The sequence below is a fragment of the Chenopodium album genome, chromosome 24, assembly GCF_948465745.1.
Source record: "Chenopodium album chromosome 24, dcCheAlbu1.1, whole genome shotgun sequence".
NCBI classification, from domain to species: domain Eukaryota; kingdom Viridiplantae; phylum Streptophyta; class Magnoliopsida; order Caryophyllales; family Amaranthaceae; genus Chenopodium; species Chenopodium album.
Genome location: NC_137857.1, coordinates 22756364 through 22773737, shown reverse-complemented (window position 1 = coordinate 22773737; position 17374 = coordinate 22756364). Strand labels below are relative to the sequence as shown.

The 17374-nt window shown below is 44.2% G+C and overlaps 1 protein-coding gene across 1 annotated transcript in view; it reads left to right on the top strand.

Moving 5' to 3' along the window:
* LOC145610661 (cationic amino acid transporter 1-like) overlaps nucleotides 1–17374 on the top strand; it is a 65070-nt gene that overhangs the window by 27457 nt on the left and 20239 nt on the right. The window contains exons 3-5 of the mRNA XM_081665964.1: nucleotides 7441–7870; nucleotides 7953–8119; nucleotides 16137–16162. Coding sequence (XP_081522090.1) covers nucleotides 7441–7870; nucleotides 7953–8119; nucleotides 16137–16162 — 623 coding nt within the window. The remainder of the gene's footprint in view (nucleotides 1–7440; nucleotides 7871–7952; nucleotides 8120–16136; nucleotides 16163–17374) is intronic.

The window sequence follows — 17374 nt, the reverse complement described above, 5'->3', positions numbered from 1 at the left end:
TCTATCTCATTTAATTGCTTTGTTTAATTTGATGTTTGTTTGGTTTGATTTTGTTATTTGATGTTTGATTAGAGTAATTGTTCTTGGTATTTTGTTCTCTATAGTTGATAGTAGATTTGATCATGTTTCTTGAGTAGTTTACTTGCTAGGGTTTGGGTAAACATGTGTGATTGACGGATTGAGATTGATTTGGGAATTTGAGTAGTTCTTGTATTGTGATTAAATTGATTGATAGAGGTTTGCATGTTGCATAAGTTTGATTGGAGTAGCTAACCATGATTACTAGCATTGATTGCATGATTGAATTGATTGACATGACCACTTGATATCGATTTGATCATAATTAGTTGAGTATTTGATTATGTTTCTTCATATTGTTTAGCACTAGAGAAATCTATGTTAGAGAGTGTGAGGATGATTAGTTGAATGCCCCTAATTGCTCCTACTATTTGTCTTTGCATTGCTTGGATTGCTTGACTCCCTAATTACCTTGGTTATCATGAATGCATGTTGATCCCCATTCCCTAGCGTTTCAAATGTTTGGTTCTTGATTTAGGAAGTATAATAGAGTTAACTTTCACCTTGGACTTTGACCTAGCTTAGGCGTTAATTAGAAATACTTGAACATAACCGTTCCTAGTGGTTCGACCCTTGACTTAACTCTATACTTGTATTTAGGTAGTTGAGTGATTATAAATTTGTTTGACCGTAGGGAGGATTAGTTCAACGACATAGTTTTTCCCACGTCAGTTATACATTGTGAATTTCGTATGACGTGCACTATTTTATATTGCAAGTATTATTTGTGCTCTAATTATGCAAGGTGCTCTTAGAGGCAAAGGTATATGATTGGTGTAATGATTAATTTATTACTCATTCAGTCATTTATGATTATGCAAGCAGGATGAGTAAAGGAAGAATTTAAGTCTTCTAAGACGAGGTTGAGGTTTTGGGGTGCCTTATGCACTCAAGGTGTTTATACACCGAGGTAGTAAAGGAATAAATAATAAATGTTGCTTGCCACTAATAAATCAAGAATTGAAATTGAAAAGTTGTTTTACTTGATTGAATTGATATTGGATTGATTGAATTGTTATGCATATGAGTCATCACCAAGTCTAAACCTGTAAATCACGTAAAGTGGAAGATGGATGAGCAATAAAACTCTGGATTGGTGCACTTCTGGAGTAATGCAATCAGGGGTTGGGGTACATGGGGTATTAGCCGTGTACTTTTCTCGAGGCCGTCTGATCTACGAGTCTCTTGTTTCAAATATTTTTCAAAACTAGGAGTTAGGTGAGATCTCATACAAACTACGGTCACGGAGTCGCGCCCGTGGTCGTTGGATGTTTATTGATGTTTCCGAAAGGAGGCATGGGGTTTTTCTTTTATTGATGTTCCAAATGGAGCATGGGTTGGACAACCTTGTCTATTGCGTAATCCAATGAATAAAAATAATGATTTACCTAATATTAATTAATGGAGTCTTAGTAATATAAATAGTTGAGTCGTGTGTTGAGTCTATAATTTAATGATGCATGATGATTGATTATTAGTAGCATGTTATGGATTTCTTAATTTATTTTGCAGCTTGTATGTACTCAGCTTTGCTGATTGCGTGCTTTGTGTTTTTTTTGGTCATGGCCTTCGCCTTTCAATAACCCTGTGACGATCCAATTTTTACACTTGTAATATTAGGGAGCAGAATTACCACAGGTTCTTACACATGCAACATTCATCAGGGTTGTGGGATCTTGAGTAGAGAGTTGGTTGTTTGCATTTTATTTCCTTTGCAAGTTTGAATTCATTTTAATTCGATTTTATTCGACACTATTTCTTTTGGGTTTGAATTTATTAGAACACTGAATTTAATCACTTACTACTTTTATTGGGTTTTGAATAAGGGCCTTAATGGTTCCAAGTTGTATGACTTAATTTGGTTTCATTCGTTGGTTTTGAAACTTATTTATAACCGATTTAGTTTTCCGCTGCTATTTTCTGATGAAGCCTTAACGTTTGAACACGTGGCGGTAGCACGCCAGTAATTCTCTTGAATATTGTTTAGGGTCCTCACAGGTTTAAAGAGAGAATTATTGGGGTGTTACACTTGACTACCAAAAGAAAACCCTTCCCATAACAATATAATACAGTTCTTGCGGAAAATTAAGTACGGTGTTCAATCATACAATCTTGATAGCTCACATATAATATTTCACATATTGCATCCTTTCATCAATAAACATTTAGTCATACAACATGCTTGAACACCTCATAAAAAAAATATGCACATAGGGAAGAAATTGAATTCTAGCCTATATGCCTTTTCTTCTCCTACCCAAGCTCACCAACATGCTAATAAAAGCTTTTAACACATAATTCTTACCTCAATCCTTGCTTTCCTGCAAAAAGCACAAAGTAAAAATATTTTTGACTCCTCTTTTTAAAATAAAATTTAAAAATAAGCTTCGAAAAAAGGCCAAAATATTCGGCCATCACAAAAAAAAATTCGGACATACCATAAAAATTTCGGATGTCCAAACTAAAAATTTTGGACCTCATAAAAAAAATAAATAAATATTTTTGTCCTCTTAAAATCAAAATAAAATAAAATAACTCGCTTTTAAAACTATTATTCTATTAAATAAGTACTTGGCCAAGTTTTAAAATAAAACACTTTAAAACACGTTTTTGGCTTTAGTGGTAATAAAAATCTCCCCTAAGCTCCCAGATACCACTTTGTAACACCTTAGAAATTCCTTTCCTTTAAAAATACCTACTTTACTCTTTTAAAATACGATTAGGAATATCTAAGACATTACCGCCACCGTGAAAACGGCTAAGGCAATCATCAAAGATACACAGCGGAAGACTTAGAATTACAATCCGTTCAAAACAAGTCAACTTAAAGACAACCAAACGTAAGTAAAGTTTAAAACCAAAACAAACGAAATCAAATAAAATCAAACTACAACTTGGAACCGTTAAAAGGCACTTATTCAATACCGTTCCAAAACAAACCTTTGCGTTAGTCCACACAAAATGTATCATAAATAAAAAAAATGCATTAAACACATCTTAAACTAGCATGATTCACTCTTCACTCATGCCCCGTCATGAATATGCTTTAACCTGAAAAATTTATCTCTACTTGTCCCCACTACTCTCCATTAAAAATGGGTCATCATAGGGCCAAGATAAAGACATGGCCAAACACACAAACACACACAATCAGCAAAGCTGAGTACATAAGCGTAATTAAACACACTAACATGCTTTTACCTACCAACACACACTTACCTCAATGTACCTGTTTACAAGCACACACAACAATCAACAAGACACTTTAACTAGACACTAAATAATTCATTTAGCGTTGATTACGCATCGAACGGTTTTCCTCCTATACCTCCCCCAAATAAATTAAGGTTAACTGACACGGGAGCTAACCGTGCCAGCGACAAAACCACTCAAAGGTGGCGGAATTCCTGCGCATAATAATAAATAAAAAGGAATATACAGCGTCCTGTACTCCATTGGAAGTTATGGTTAAATATAAAACCCCATAACTCCCCCCATTGTTCATACTCAAGGTATATACGTTCCAAGAGTTTTGGTGCGTAATCTCTTTCACTTTACGTTATTTACATGTTATTGGACTTGGTGATGACTCTCAAAGCATAATAAATCAATCAACAATAATTGTTCAATCAACCAAACATACCAATTTCATTCTTGAATAATTAGTGACCACACATTGTTTCGGGGTTTATTGTGATTCCCTCGGATACTGGTCACGCTCTGCTGACAATGAGACTTGGACACCTGCAAAACAACGAATATTCCGGTGATCGGAATATTCGCCTCCGACGATCAAGTTAGTGATCGGAACCGGAAAAGGCTAGAGAGAGAAAGTAGAGAGAAGTTGGAGCTTTTTGTGCTCTATATTATGTTATGTCATAAGCCACCCCTCCCATCATAAATGATTGGGGTATTTATAAGGGTGGGAACATGTGCCCCTCTAGGGTTTATGCCATAGAATTTCGTGACATGATTGGCTGCACAATCAGAGGTCGCCACGTGTCATGGGGGGCGCCGTTTTACGGCTTTCAAGGGTTTCTCGGGATTTGGGCTTGATGTAATCAGGGCCTTTTTCTCTTTCTGATGTTGTATTTGGGTATTTAAAGATGGTTGACATGTGTCACCCTGTCAGGTGGACACGTGTCACACCCTCATAGGGCCACGTGTCGCCTTCTTACTGGGCCACGTGTCACCATGAGATTGGGCCACGTAGCTGGGGTATTTTTACCCTAAACATTTGCCCCTCAGAGGGGGTGGCTCGTACACTTACTGGCCGCCTCCTCTGATCTTGCGTTCTGGACGTCCTGGTACTCTGGGTTGGGTTTACCTCCCACCTGCCCTGGACGTCCATATACTTTGGACTTAAGGCTCTTTTTGCTACCTGGACGTCCATATATTTTGGTCTGGACGTCCTTGTAGTCTGGAGTGAGCTTGTCTTCTTGCTCATTTGGACGTCCATACTTTGTACTGGACGTTCTCGTATTCTGAGAGAGGCTTAATCCCTGGTTCATTTGGACGTCCACACACTTTGGACTGGACGTCCTCATACCTTGGGAGGAGCTTATCTCCTAGCTTATCGGGACGTCCACATATTTTGGACTGGACGTTCTCATACTTTGGGAGGAGCGTATCTCCTAACTACCCAGAGCGGCCACAGCAATGGGGCTGGACGTTCTGATACTCTGGGAGGAGCTTATCTCCTAAAGAGCGGCCACATATTTTTGAGATGGATTGGGATTCTATAATTTCAGGCGTACTCTCTGGCTCTTTAATCATGCTGCGTACGTCTGAACTTTTCCCTTTGGACTAAACGTCTGAGAACTGGGCGGACGCATTTTACTCTTAGATATTCTCAAGGTTTGGAGACTAAGTGTTGAAGGTGTAAAACTCTTGAATTTGTCACTTAACTCATCTCAACTTACTTTGACGTGCCGTCAATTGTCCGTCTGATTTTTTCACAAGTTAACAGAACCCTAACGTCGTTCTGTCCCTTTCTTCGAGTAATTTCTCAAGAAATTACCGTTTGAATGTTTAGGCGGGAAAGATGGTTTTACTATTTTGCCCCCATGAGTTCATTCTATAAATATGGGAAGTGAATTCTCATTTTCACACTTTACCCAATTGCGAATTCTAGAGAGAAGTCAGAGCATTCTAGTGAGAGAAAGTGATTTTTTCTTTAATCTTCAAGAGCGCCGCCGTGAGTTTGAGTTTTCCGGGCATTTTTGAGTTTTCCGGTCAATCTTCAAGAACTTCACCACCACCTTCAGAATTTTCAGAACGTACAATGGTAGGCCGTCTACATCTTTCTCTTTTTCTTTTACTTGTTTTCTTTTTCTTTACTTCAATTCTGGATCCATACTCGGCTTCGTCCGACTCTCCTCATGAGGCTGGCCGTTCGCCTGGGACTGAGGAGTCTAGAGTGGACGGAGAAGAGTTGTCTCCTCCTTGGAAAGAGTCTATGTCTGATGCATACATACTCACCCCCACTTATTCTTCTCTGTCCCAACAGGCAATGGCAAGAACTATGCGTACACGCGAGCGTCATGCGGCCAGGAACCCAGACGGCAGTCTGGTTCACCCTAGGGTCCCCTATGACCCTAGCAACCCAAGTACAATGGAGGTGGAGACTACCTCCACCACCCAAACTACGACCGCCTCCACTGGCTCTCATCACTTGGCCGTGGAGGTCACTTCTTCCTTCGAGGAACGCCTACAAGCTGAAGGCGCCTCGCCCACTCTTGCTCCGGAACTTAGGTTCCCACACTTCGCCAGTTCAGTCATGGATGGGGCCGAACTGGTAGCCTGCAAAGACCATCTTACCGATCTTGGGGCAGACGATGCTGGTTCGTCCGTCCCCTCTTCCTCTCAAACTCTACTTCAACTGGGCGGGGCGGACAGACCTTTGACGGGAATCTCAATCAGGAAACCGTCCGACATGCCTATTCGCAACGTCCCTACTTCGGGAAATAAGGCGAACGCTGCCAAAGATAAGGGCAAGCGTCCGATGGTTGAGGAGGACGTTCCTTCTTCCATGGGCGTTCCTAGCTCGAGGGGCCGAAGCTCGGCTGAAGCAGCAGATTTGGACAGGGTGCTGTCTTCGGAATTTGGGAGTGCTCCTTCTCACCAAGTGGAAGAAGAAGAAGTTGAGAAAGAGGCCGTGGGTGAGACGGCCGAAGGTGAGGTGGCGGTCGAAGAAAACGTCGCCAACATCGACAACTTCAGGGATCCGTACACCTGTACGGTTGGGGAGACGGCCCCGAAGTTCTTAAAAAAGGACTTTGAGAAGTACAAGGAGTCCCTCCATTTGGGGGAGGGATTCGAAATAGAATTGCCTAGGAAAGCCATTGCTGTGGCTACCTGGGATGAGGAGAAGCCGCGCAAACGGGCGTTTTGCGTTTACAGGGCCGCCTTGGATGTAGGCCTTCGCTTCCCTCTTCATCCATTTGTCCGGACAGTTCTGGACGAATACGACATTGGCCTTTTCCAACTGACGCCAAACAGTTGGTTAAATATTTTTGGGTACTTAGTGACGTGCATCTGCAAGGGTTTCACGCCAGACTTTGCGGTCTTCTGTGAGATGCACTCACTCACTCGGCTGGAGAAGGATGTGGATGGTTGGCTCGTCTTGAGTGCGACCAGGGATTACATGGTCGTGGTCGACCGTGTCAACAAATGGAGGGACTGGAAGCACCGATTCTACAGCATCACAACCCAAGATGCGGAGTTCAACCTCCGCATGAACAAGTGCCGTCCGGATCCCATTCAGCTTGGACGCGGGGACCATAAACCTGACAAGCCGCCCATCCATCCAAGCCACGAGCACCAGCTTGAATATTTCAAGGTCAACCGAGTCAAGCGGGGTAACAAAACCGAACGTGTCCCTAGCCATTGGGTTCCTCTTGCCAATTGGCTTAGGGACACTACTTTCATGTCTGCGTACGGCCTGTACCAGAACATGCCCCAAGGTGGACACTTAGATATATAAACTTTTTGTACGCACGTAGAGTTTTTAGAAAAATATTCTAACACTTTTGCTTTTTTCTCTTTCCAGTGGAGGCGTACGCTATGCTTGACTCGGCCCAGAAAGGGGAGGTGGAGATGTCCGAGGTGGACTTGGCTCGATACAAAGCTCATTTTAAGATGTACGAGCAACTCAAGGAGGTAAACACTTAGTTTAGTTTTGGAGTTTCTCTTTCCCCATTGTCCGTTCTGCTATATTGGGAGGAGCCTTCTTCCCGAGTTTTCACGAACGCATTTCGTCCGTTCTGGCATGCTGGAAGGGAGCTCCTTCCCCAATTTACACGGACGCTGACACATTCCTTATCTTGAAAAAATTTTCTAACTTTGATTGTGTTTTTTCAGTCCTCTACTCCGAAGGCGAGAAGGAAGCAGCCGGCCACATCCACTCCTGATGCGAACGCATCTAAAAGGAGGAAGACGGTTGCGACCAAGACGCCCTCAAAATCCGCGGCCAAGGCGAAGTCGCAGACTGCTACGACGCAGTCTCAAGGAGTACAGCCCCGGCTGACACAAAGCGGGGTCTCCAAGCCCGTGGCACCTGTTGCTAATCAGGTCCACGATGCGTCCGTCCCTTTGGACGGTGGGGATAAGTCAACCCCAGAAAAAATGACCGGCTCCCTCTCAATTCCGGGAATCGAGATAGTCAAAAAATCTGACTGGCTACATGTCAGTCAGTCGGCCAGTGATGCTGATGCTGGTCGTACAGGAAACGAGGGGGAGGCCTCTTTGCCGCCTCCTCCCATAGCTCTCTCTCCTCCAAGCTTCTCCACTGGTTAGCCTGTTTACTTTATTCTTGTACGTTTAGATTTGTACTTGTAAATTTTAACTAACTCTTTTTGAATGGCCGTATGCAGAAATCTCAGAGGAGTTGCAGATGAGACTGCCCGACCAGTCACTGACTGGTGCGGACAGAAAAGCGATGCGCGAGGCCATGGTCCGCGCAGTTCCTCAAGCGCAGCGTGACAAGCTGCGGGGAATAAATGAGGGCTTCCTCGGCCCTATGCTCAACTGTAGTGCTAAGGTACGCCTCCTTTTCTCTATAATTTTTCTTTCCAACACTTAGCTAATTTTCATATATTTGACTAAATTTTCTTCTTTTGTCCGCAACTCTTCCTCCGCCTGAACGCCTTCCTAGACTGGAAGGACAAGGAAAACGAGCGGCTGAAGCAAGCTTGGCTCGAAATCAGGAAGGCCGAGGATGCAGTGACGGGGACGGCCGCCGTCCAACGGGTGCACCTGGAGACCCAAATAACCGCGCTGGCCGACAAGGCGGCGCGGCAAACTGAAGACCTGGTCAAACTGGGCAAGGCGCTCGAAGAGGAGTCCTTGGCCAGGGATGCCATGCGGGTTGAGAGGGACGAGGCCGTCCTGGAGAAGGAAAAATGGAGGCTGGGCTTCGAGGCGTCTGAGGCCTTGAAGAGTGAGTTGAAGTTGGCCCAGGCCAACCTTAAGTCTGCTTTGGACGAAGCGGACGCGCTGAAGGTCGAGGCAGAGACCTTGAAGAAGTCCGTTGCGGACTATGAGGAGCAACTAAAGACTCCTCGACCACCCAGCGCTGAAGAAATTGTCCGCATTGAGCAGAACGCCGAAGATCGTCTTAAGGCATACTTCTTCGATGCCTTTGACCTGATGGTGGACGAGGGTGAGGCCGCCTATTATGAAGAACGCTTCAAGAAGCGGCTGAACTATGTCTGCCTCAGGGAAGAGGCAAAGAGGGCCGGCCAGCCTCCTCCCGAGCTAGTAGTTACTTCTCCTGAGTACGGAGAGGACGAGGAAGAAGAAGATGAGGAGGAGGAGGCGGACGACAAGGCTGCCCCGGTCGCGGACGCCAAAAGTGCATAGGAGCCTGCCAAAGATAATACGGCTAAGTAGAGCTCAGGTCCTCCAGCAGCCGTCTGCTCAACTTTCCAGCATTCTTTCTCTTTTCAGCTTTACTTGGTTTTTGTTGTAACTTTTCTTTTTTTTGTTCTTATTTTGAGGCCGCCTGTTTGAGCGGTTTTGTACACATTTCAGCCGCCTTTGTGCGGTCTAATTAATGAAAAATTTGTCCGCCTTCTGAGCAGTTCTTTCACCTCTGTTTCATACTTTGCAATTTTTGCATACTTAGAATTTTTGCAATTTCGTGCTTTTTGAATGTTTTTTGTACGTCTAAATATTATGCTTTTTCGTACGTTCCTAGGGGTATGCCCCTTTATTCGGTGTTCACCTAGTCCATTCTCTAAGTGGTTTGATTAACTTGGTAGTTTTTATGCCTTAAAGGGTATGACGACTAGCAAGTTAATCAAATCATAGTAATGATTGCCCTTGGACCAGGTGAAGCACCGAATCAACTTAATCGGCCGTTCGGCTATCTTTGTACGAGTAGTCCGTTGAATCTATCGCTCGGACGTACCCTAGAAATCCCAAGTATTATCTCAACTTAGAGATTCTTGGCTCAGCCGGGCTAAACGCCTAGGTATGCCCTTGCCCTATTTGTAAAGGACACTTGCTTTCTACACAAGTTCAGAATACCTTGCCTCAATCGTCCGCCTTGAATGGGGCGGACGCATTTTTTTTTTTTATGTCTGGCCGAATTTCTATGTTGGGAGCAATCTTGCTTCCTTTTCACCTCGGCCACTCAGAAAGGCTGATCAGCCGTGTTGCTATATTGGAAGCAACTTAGTAAATCATTTCATTCGGCCTTTAATCACAAATCTTGATATGCAAATAAATACAAGTAAAACAGTAAATAGTTCAACAATGCCTGACTTTTCATTAATATTGTCAAAAGTACATTGTTGTGGCCGTATGGCTTTAATTACAAGGCTCGGTCAGTAGACCTAGCCTTTTGGCTAAGTACTTAAAGAAATAAAAACTTAAACATGATATTTCTTCAAATTGTCAGTGTTCCATGTCTGTGGGATCTGACGGCCATCAATTGCCTCAAGGCGATATGTGCCGTCACGGACTTCTTCCCTGATTCGTTACGGCCCCTCCCAGTTTGGGGTCAACTTGCCGTCCTCATTGGCACGGCCAACAGCTTCCATTTTCCTCAACACTAGATCCCCCATTTTGAGCGGCCGCTTAGACACTCGGCGATTATATGCCCTTGTCATCCTTAAGCGATAAATCTCATGTTTAAGCGCCTCATTGCCCTTAGCTTCTGGAAGAAAGTCTAGAGCGGTCTTCATGGCCTCCCAATTGGCCGATTCATCATAGAGCATTACCCGTAAAGTGGGCTCGTACATTTCAATTGGGAGTACAGCCTCAGCTCCATAGACCAGAAAGAATGGAGTCTCCCCTGTAGAACTCTTTGCTGTTGTCCGTATGGACCATAGCACATTAACCAACTCGTCCGCCCATAGGCCGCCTGCCTTTTCAAGCTTGAACTTGATCCCATTTGAAATCAACTTATTATAGGCCTCAACTTGGCCATTGGCTTGTGGTCGGCCGACTGAGGCAAAACAATGAGTTATGCCTTGATCCCCCAACCAGTCTTTGAGCTCACGCGTCTCAAACTGAGGTCCATTGTCGAACACCATTGACTGAGGTACCCCATACCGAGTGATTATGCTCTTCCAAATGAAGGCTGACACATTCGTCCATTTGATGCCCCGGACGGCCTCAGCTTCAACCCATTTAGTGAAGTAGTCTACTGCCACTAGTACATATCGTCTCTGGCCGGATGCAGGAGTATACGGCCCCAAAATGTCCATGCCCCTTTTAGCAGAAGGAAGCGGACTACTGATGGCTGATAGACTATTTGCTGGACGATGAATAAGGGTTGAAAATCTCTGGCACTTGTCACATTTTTTACCATTTTCATGGCATCCGAATTCAAGCTCGGCCAATAATAACCCAAATGAGTCGCTTTTTCAGCTAAGGCTCATCCTCCAATATGTGAGCCACAATGTCCCTGGTGAAGGTCGTCCAACACATCATGCCCTCTTTCAGGGGTTATACACTTAAGGTAAGGCTTCACAAAGGCTTTTTTGAATAACTCCCCATCCTTCATCTCAAACCAGGCCGCTCTCCTCTTCATTAGCCAACTCTCTTTTGGATCGTCCGGAAGTATTCCAACCCTTAAATAGGAAATAATTCCGTCCATCCAGGTTGAACTTCTATCTATTATCTGAACGAGCTCGGCATCAATACTCCTTTTCTCCTTTACTTCCCAAAACACTGACCTTGGAGTATCACATGATGCCGAGGAAGCCAATTTGGAGAGCGCGTCCGCTTGATGATTTTCTGAACGAGGAACTTGTTTGAGAGAGAAATGTTCTAGGCCCTCGGCCTCATCCTTTACTAGCTGCATGTACTTCATCATGGCCGACTCCCTAGCTTCGAAGCCACCATTGACTTGGTGAACTATTAGCCGGGAGTCCGAGCATACTTCAACTTTGGTTGCCCCGGCCGCTTTACACATCCTCAGGCCGGCCAACAATGCTTCATACTCAGCTTCATTGTTTGACGCTTGGAACTGAAATCTCAATGCGTACTCATACTTGTCTCCCTCAGGAGATTCACATATAATACCAGCGCCACACCCGGTCGCTGTTGCACTACCATCCACAAACACCTTCCAGACTTGGTCCCCGGCCGGCTGAAGATCAGGCCGCGTCATTTCAGCCAAAAAATCCGCAAAAGCTTGCACCTTGATTGCCTTCCTTGGTTCAAACACAAGGTCAAAACCTCTGAGCTCCAAGGCCCACTTGAGCATGCGGCCACTTGCCTCTAATGTTGAGAAAGGCTTCTTCAAGGGTTGGTCTGTATATACCACAATTGAATGTGCCAAAAAGTATGGCCGCAGCTTCTTTGATGCCATGTACAAGGCTAGGCCAAATTTTTCAATTGGGGGGTACTTAAGCTCAGCATTATGAAGTACGTGGCTGATAAAATACATTGGGACCTGATGGCCGTCCCTCTCAGCAAGAAGGACGGTACTTAGAGAATGCTCAGAGATGGCAAGATAGATATATAGCTTCTCATTCCTGAGCGGACTGACGAGGCGAGGCATTGTATGCAAGTGACTTTTCAACTGTACGAATGCTTCCTCGGCCTCCTCTGTCCACTCGAACATGGCTTTCTTCTTGATAGTTTGAAAAAAGTAACGGCACTTATCCCCTGACCTTGACAAAAATCTTCCAAGGGCTGCTAAACAGCCGGTCAGTCTTTGGACCTCTTTAATTGTTCTAGGAGACTTCATGTCATGGACGGCTTGAATTTTTTCAGGGTTGGCCTCAATTCCACGTTGATCAATCAAAAATCCGAGAAACTTGTCGTACTTAACACCAAATACACACTTCCTTGGATTTAACATCATCTTATGCCGCCTGAGTTCGGTGAACGTTTCTCGTAGATCCTTGAGATGGGAGGCCGGCTCTTTTGACTTGACAATCATGTCATCAATGTATGCCTCCATGTTCCGGCCGAGCTGGTCTCTAAAGACTATATTAACAAGCCTCTGAAATGTAGCAGGGGCGCTCTTGAGGCCGAATGGCATAACTTTGTAACAGTACAACCCCTGCTCGGTCACAAACGCTGTTTTCTCTTGATCTTCTTCCCACAAAGGAATTTGGTGGAATCCGGAGTATGCGTCCATGAAACTCATTAGGGCGTGTCCGGCCGTAGAGTCAACCAAACGGTCAATCTTAGGCAAGGGGAAGCTATCCTTAGGACACTCCTTGTTCAAGTCCGTGTAATCCACGCACATTCTCCAAGTCCCATTTGGCTTCTTCACAAGAACTACATTGGCCACCCAATCTGGGTAGAAGCATTGCCGAATGAAACCGGCGTCCGGCAGCTTTTTCACCTCTGATGCGGCCGTCTGATTCCTCTCTTCTCCGTGATTCCTCTTCTTCTGGCGGACAGGCTTTATCAGAGGGTTCACGGCCAACTTGTGCACGGCCAGATCAGGACTTATTCCTGGCATTTCACCAACTTCAAATGCAAACACATTTTTGAATTCACTTAACAGCTGAACTAACTCATCCCCAAGCAATCCCAAGGCTATAGTGCCAACAATAACTGTCCGTTCTGGGTGATTGGAGTCAAGCACTATATCCTGGTGGCTGCCGGCCGGCTGGGGCCTCAACTCATCTGGCCGGCCGGCAGTCATTAATTGCTAGGCTTCTTCTGCCCTGGCCGCCTTACGCTTCTGGCCGACCTGGTATGCTGGGAGTGAGGTTCCTTCTTCTTTAGGCTCGGACAATTTTGGGCCGCGCGCTGTTGGCTTCAAGGCCAGCTGATTACATTCCTTAGCCATTTTCTGACTTCCTTGAATTGTTCCAATTTTTCCATCCGACCTTTCAAACTTCAGCAACATTAAGTGTGGCACTATGACCGCCTTGGCTGCATTTAGAGTGGGGCGGCCAAGGATGACATTGTACCCGGTCAACTCTTTGATCACAAGGAAGCGGACGACCATATCTCTTCCCTCTCCCTTCTGTCCGAAACGTATGGGAAGGTCAATCCGTCCGACCGGATGAATGATATTCCCCCCAAATCCTACTAAGGGGTGAGTGATATCCTGGAGAGCATCTTCTGGGAAACTTAAGTTCCTTAGGGCAGACAGGCTGATGATATCGGCCGAACTCCCTGTATCAATCAATATCCGTCCTACCTTCAAATTTGCTATCTTCATGACAAAGACCATGGGATCATTGTGCAAAGCCCTGACCTCTCCACGGTCAGCCTCACTTATGATCACTTCAGGAAATGGCTCGGCCTTAACGGCGTCCGTTTGCATCACATTTGACAAATTTCGAGCGTCCTGCTTGATTCCTTTCATGGTAGGGCCGCCTGAAATAAAGCCTCCTGATATCACGGCCACAAAACCTGAATCTGTGCTATTCCCATCATCTTCCTTGTCATTTTTCTTATCACTTTGTTGCTTTTTCTCGGACGTGTTGTCTGTCCGTTTGAAGGTGAATTTGGACTTGGTCACATAGGGTTTCAGCAGACCCTTGTCGGCCAACTTATCCAACAGCCTCTTCAGATTGATACACTCGTTCGTGTCATGACCTACATCCTTGTGGTAATGACAATACTTGTTCTTGTTTCTGTACTGGGCCGAGCCTCTCATAGGCTGAGGCTTCTCAAACTCAAACTTGTCTTTTATCTCCATCAAAATGGAGTAGTCATACTTGTTGAACTCATACTGAGGCTCGTACGTCTTTCTTTTCTTTGACTTGGGTTGCTTGTCATCGGCCACCCAGATTTCTTTTCTTTTGTTTCCTTCTCTCTTTCGGCCGGCCGAGTCTTGCTGAGAAGATTGGTTTTTCTCAGCCCCCTTGGCCGGCTGTTCTGATTTGGTGAGCGAATAAAAGTCCGCGGCCTCAATATAGGCTTCGGCTTCCCGCAATACACCTGCGTATGACCGAATCTTTTTTCTTACCAAATCGAACTTAAAACCATTATGCCTTAATCCCCGGAGAAATTCTGAGTATACCATTTTGTCCGGAAGATTATGAATTTGGGCTTTTTCTTGGTTAAATCTTTGGACGTACGAACGTAGTCCTTCATAATTTCCTTGGACAATTGTAGCCAAGTTGAGACTTGTCTTTCTTGGTGGGATGTTGTATGAGAAGTTTCCCAAAAACAACAAACTGAGGGTCGTAAAACAATTGATGCATCCGGCTGGAAGGTTGTTAAACCAATCCTGGGCCACCCCTTTGAGAGTGGACGGGAAACATCTACACCATGTAGCATCATCTACACTTTGCAAGTACATCAAGTTCCTGTACGAGGTAATGTGCTCTTCTGGGTTGCCCGCACCATCATAGGCACCCACTAGTACACTATTCACCTTTGCTGGTTGAGGGGACGCTAGTATGTCTTGCGAAAACGGAGGCGGCTTATCTCCCAAATTCAACAAACGCATTTGCCAATCAATGGGCTGAGGCTGAGCGGACGTTCCAGCCAGGTAGGGAGCCTGGCCGAACATCTGACCATACGGCCCATATTGCCCAAAGACTTAGGGAGTTGGCTGTATCAACCCATTGAGTACTTGAGGGGGTTGATATTGTGATGGCTGAAGTAATAGTATGAGCAGCTTGGCTTCTGCTGGAAACGGCCGTGTTGGTGTATTGAGAGAAAGATTGGTTGGAGACTTCATCCGGCATGGTTGGGGTAGAGGCCGTGTCAGAGTATGCGGCCCTCTCCCTTTGCTTGTGCCGAATGTAATCCCTTGCGTCCTTAAAACGCTGTGACGACTCAGTCTCCACTCTTTTCGGCTGTCTGCCCCTCCCCCCAGCCGACTGTGTTTTCGTCAGCAGGCTAGAGAAGTTGGTCCGTGGGACTCGGGGAGACCTTCCGTGCGGACGACGGAATGGGGTGTTACCAGCATCAGTTGAATTGGTCTTGTTGTTGGCTTTCTTGGAAGTACCTCCTCCCCCCTTTTGCTGGGTAGCAGCCAACTCTTTGCGGAGCTTAGTCAGCTCGGCCATTAGGGTAGCTGGGGTAACAGGAGGTTGTTCGGCCTCTTCAAATGAGGCAGTCAAAGGATTGCTTGAATGTATGGTAGTACGTATGTCTTCTACATATCCGTCCTCACCTGGACGAGGACCAGTATTAGGTGTCTGACCATCTATTGCCATAACGGACGAGTATCCCCACAGACGGCGCCAAATGTTTCGGGGTTTTTTGTGATTCCCTCGGATACTGGTCACGCTCTGTTGATAATGAGACTTGGACACCTGCAAAACAACGAATATTCCGGTGATCGGAATATTCGCCTCCGACGATCAAGTTAGTGATCGGAACCGGAAAAGGCTAGAGAGAGAAAGTAGAGAGAAGTTGGAGCTTTTTGTGCTCTATATTTATGTTATGTCATAATCGACCCCTCCCATCATAAATGATTGGGGTATTTATAGGGGTGGGAAAATGTGCCCCTCTAGGGTTTATGCCCTAGAATTTCGTGACATGATTGGCTGCGCAATCAGAGGTCGCCACGTGTCATGGGGGGCGCCGTTTTACGGCTTTCAAGGGTTTCTCGGGATTTGGGCCTGATGTAATCAGGGCCTTTTTCTCTTTCTGATGTTGTATTTGGGTATTTAAAGATGGCTGACATGTGTCACCCTGTCAGGTAGACACGTGTCACACCCTCATAGGGCCACGTGTCGCCTTCTTACTGGGCCACGTGTCACCATGAGATTGGGCCACGTACCTGGGGTATTTTTACCCTAAACACATATTAATTAATGTTGAACCCTTTTTAATTCTACCTCAGTGTCAAAGACACCTTAAACGCATAAAGCGCCAAAAATCCTATCCCTCGGTGTTAAAAACACCTTAAGTGCACAAAGGCACCAACATACTATTTATTCCTTGTGTACATAGACACGTATATAGCTCCTTCCTCATGCTTAAAGCATCAATAAAAATTATATGAACCATAATAAAATTCCTTTTCAATATTCCAAACATAATTAAATAATTAGTTTAATTGAACATGTTCTCTATCATGCCATAAATAAACATGTGGTTCATAAATAATATTCCAAACTATAAATTTCCATTCAATAATTCATCACAAGTAAATCATGCTTTTCAATTCAATCACGAATAACATCCAAATCACCAATTTCAAATCCAAACCTAGCATGATACTATTTTTAATTAATCAAACACATTTAGCATGCTACTACATCAACATAACTATGCTAAGTACGCGAACGTACCTCAATTAAGCCCATAAAGTGGCCGAAAATACTGCAACGATTCCCGAATCAAGTCTCCTACAATAAGGGACAATAATACTAAATTAATTACTCTTGTATACACAATTTCCAGCAACTTAAACTCAATTTAAACTATTTAGAATAATCTGAAAATTATTTAAAAACCCGTAATTAAACTCCTTTTTAATAAGTAATCACACCCTTTTGTTAAAATCACAATTATACTACTTTAAATAAAATTCCAGCATATTAAACTAATAAAAAACCACTTCAAAACTTCATCAAAATACATCTTTATACTTAATTATCCATAGAAAAATTAAATTATCTCTTACCCTTTAAACTCAAGGATAAAATTTTAAAAAAACTTCGTTAAAAACCAAAAAATGCCCGAAAATCATACTTAGAGGCTAAATTTGGCCTCGAAAGGGTGGTGATCACTACCATTGGTAGTGTGTCTTTCTTAAAACGTTGTTTCCACATGGAAAACACTACTTTTTTGTCAAAATCGGATGAGTTTAAAACCTGGTCGGAATTAAAACGGGATTAATATTAACGAACGGCAATCTAAAAATTAAAACACGAATTTATCTGTTCAAAATAATATGGAATTAAGT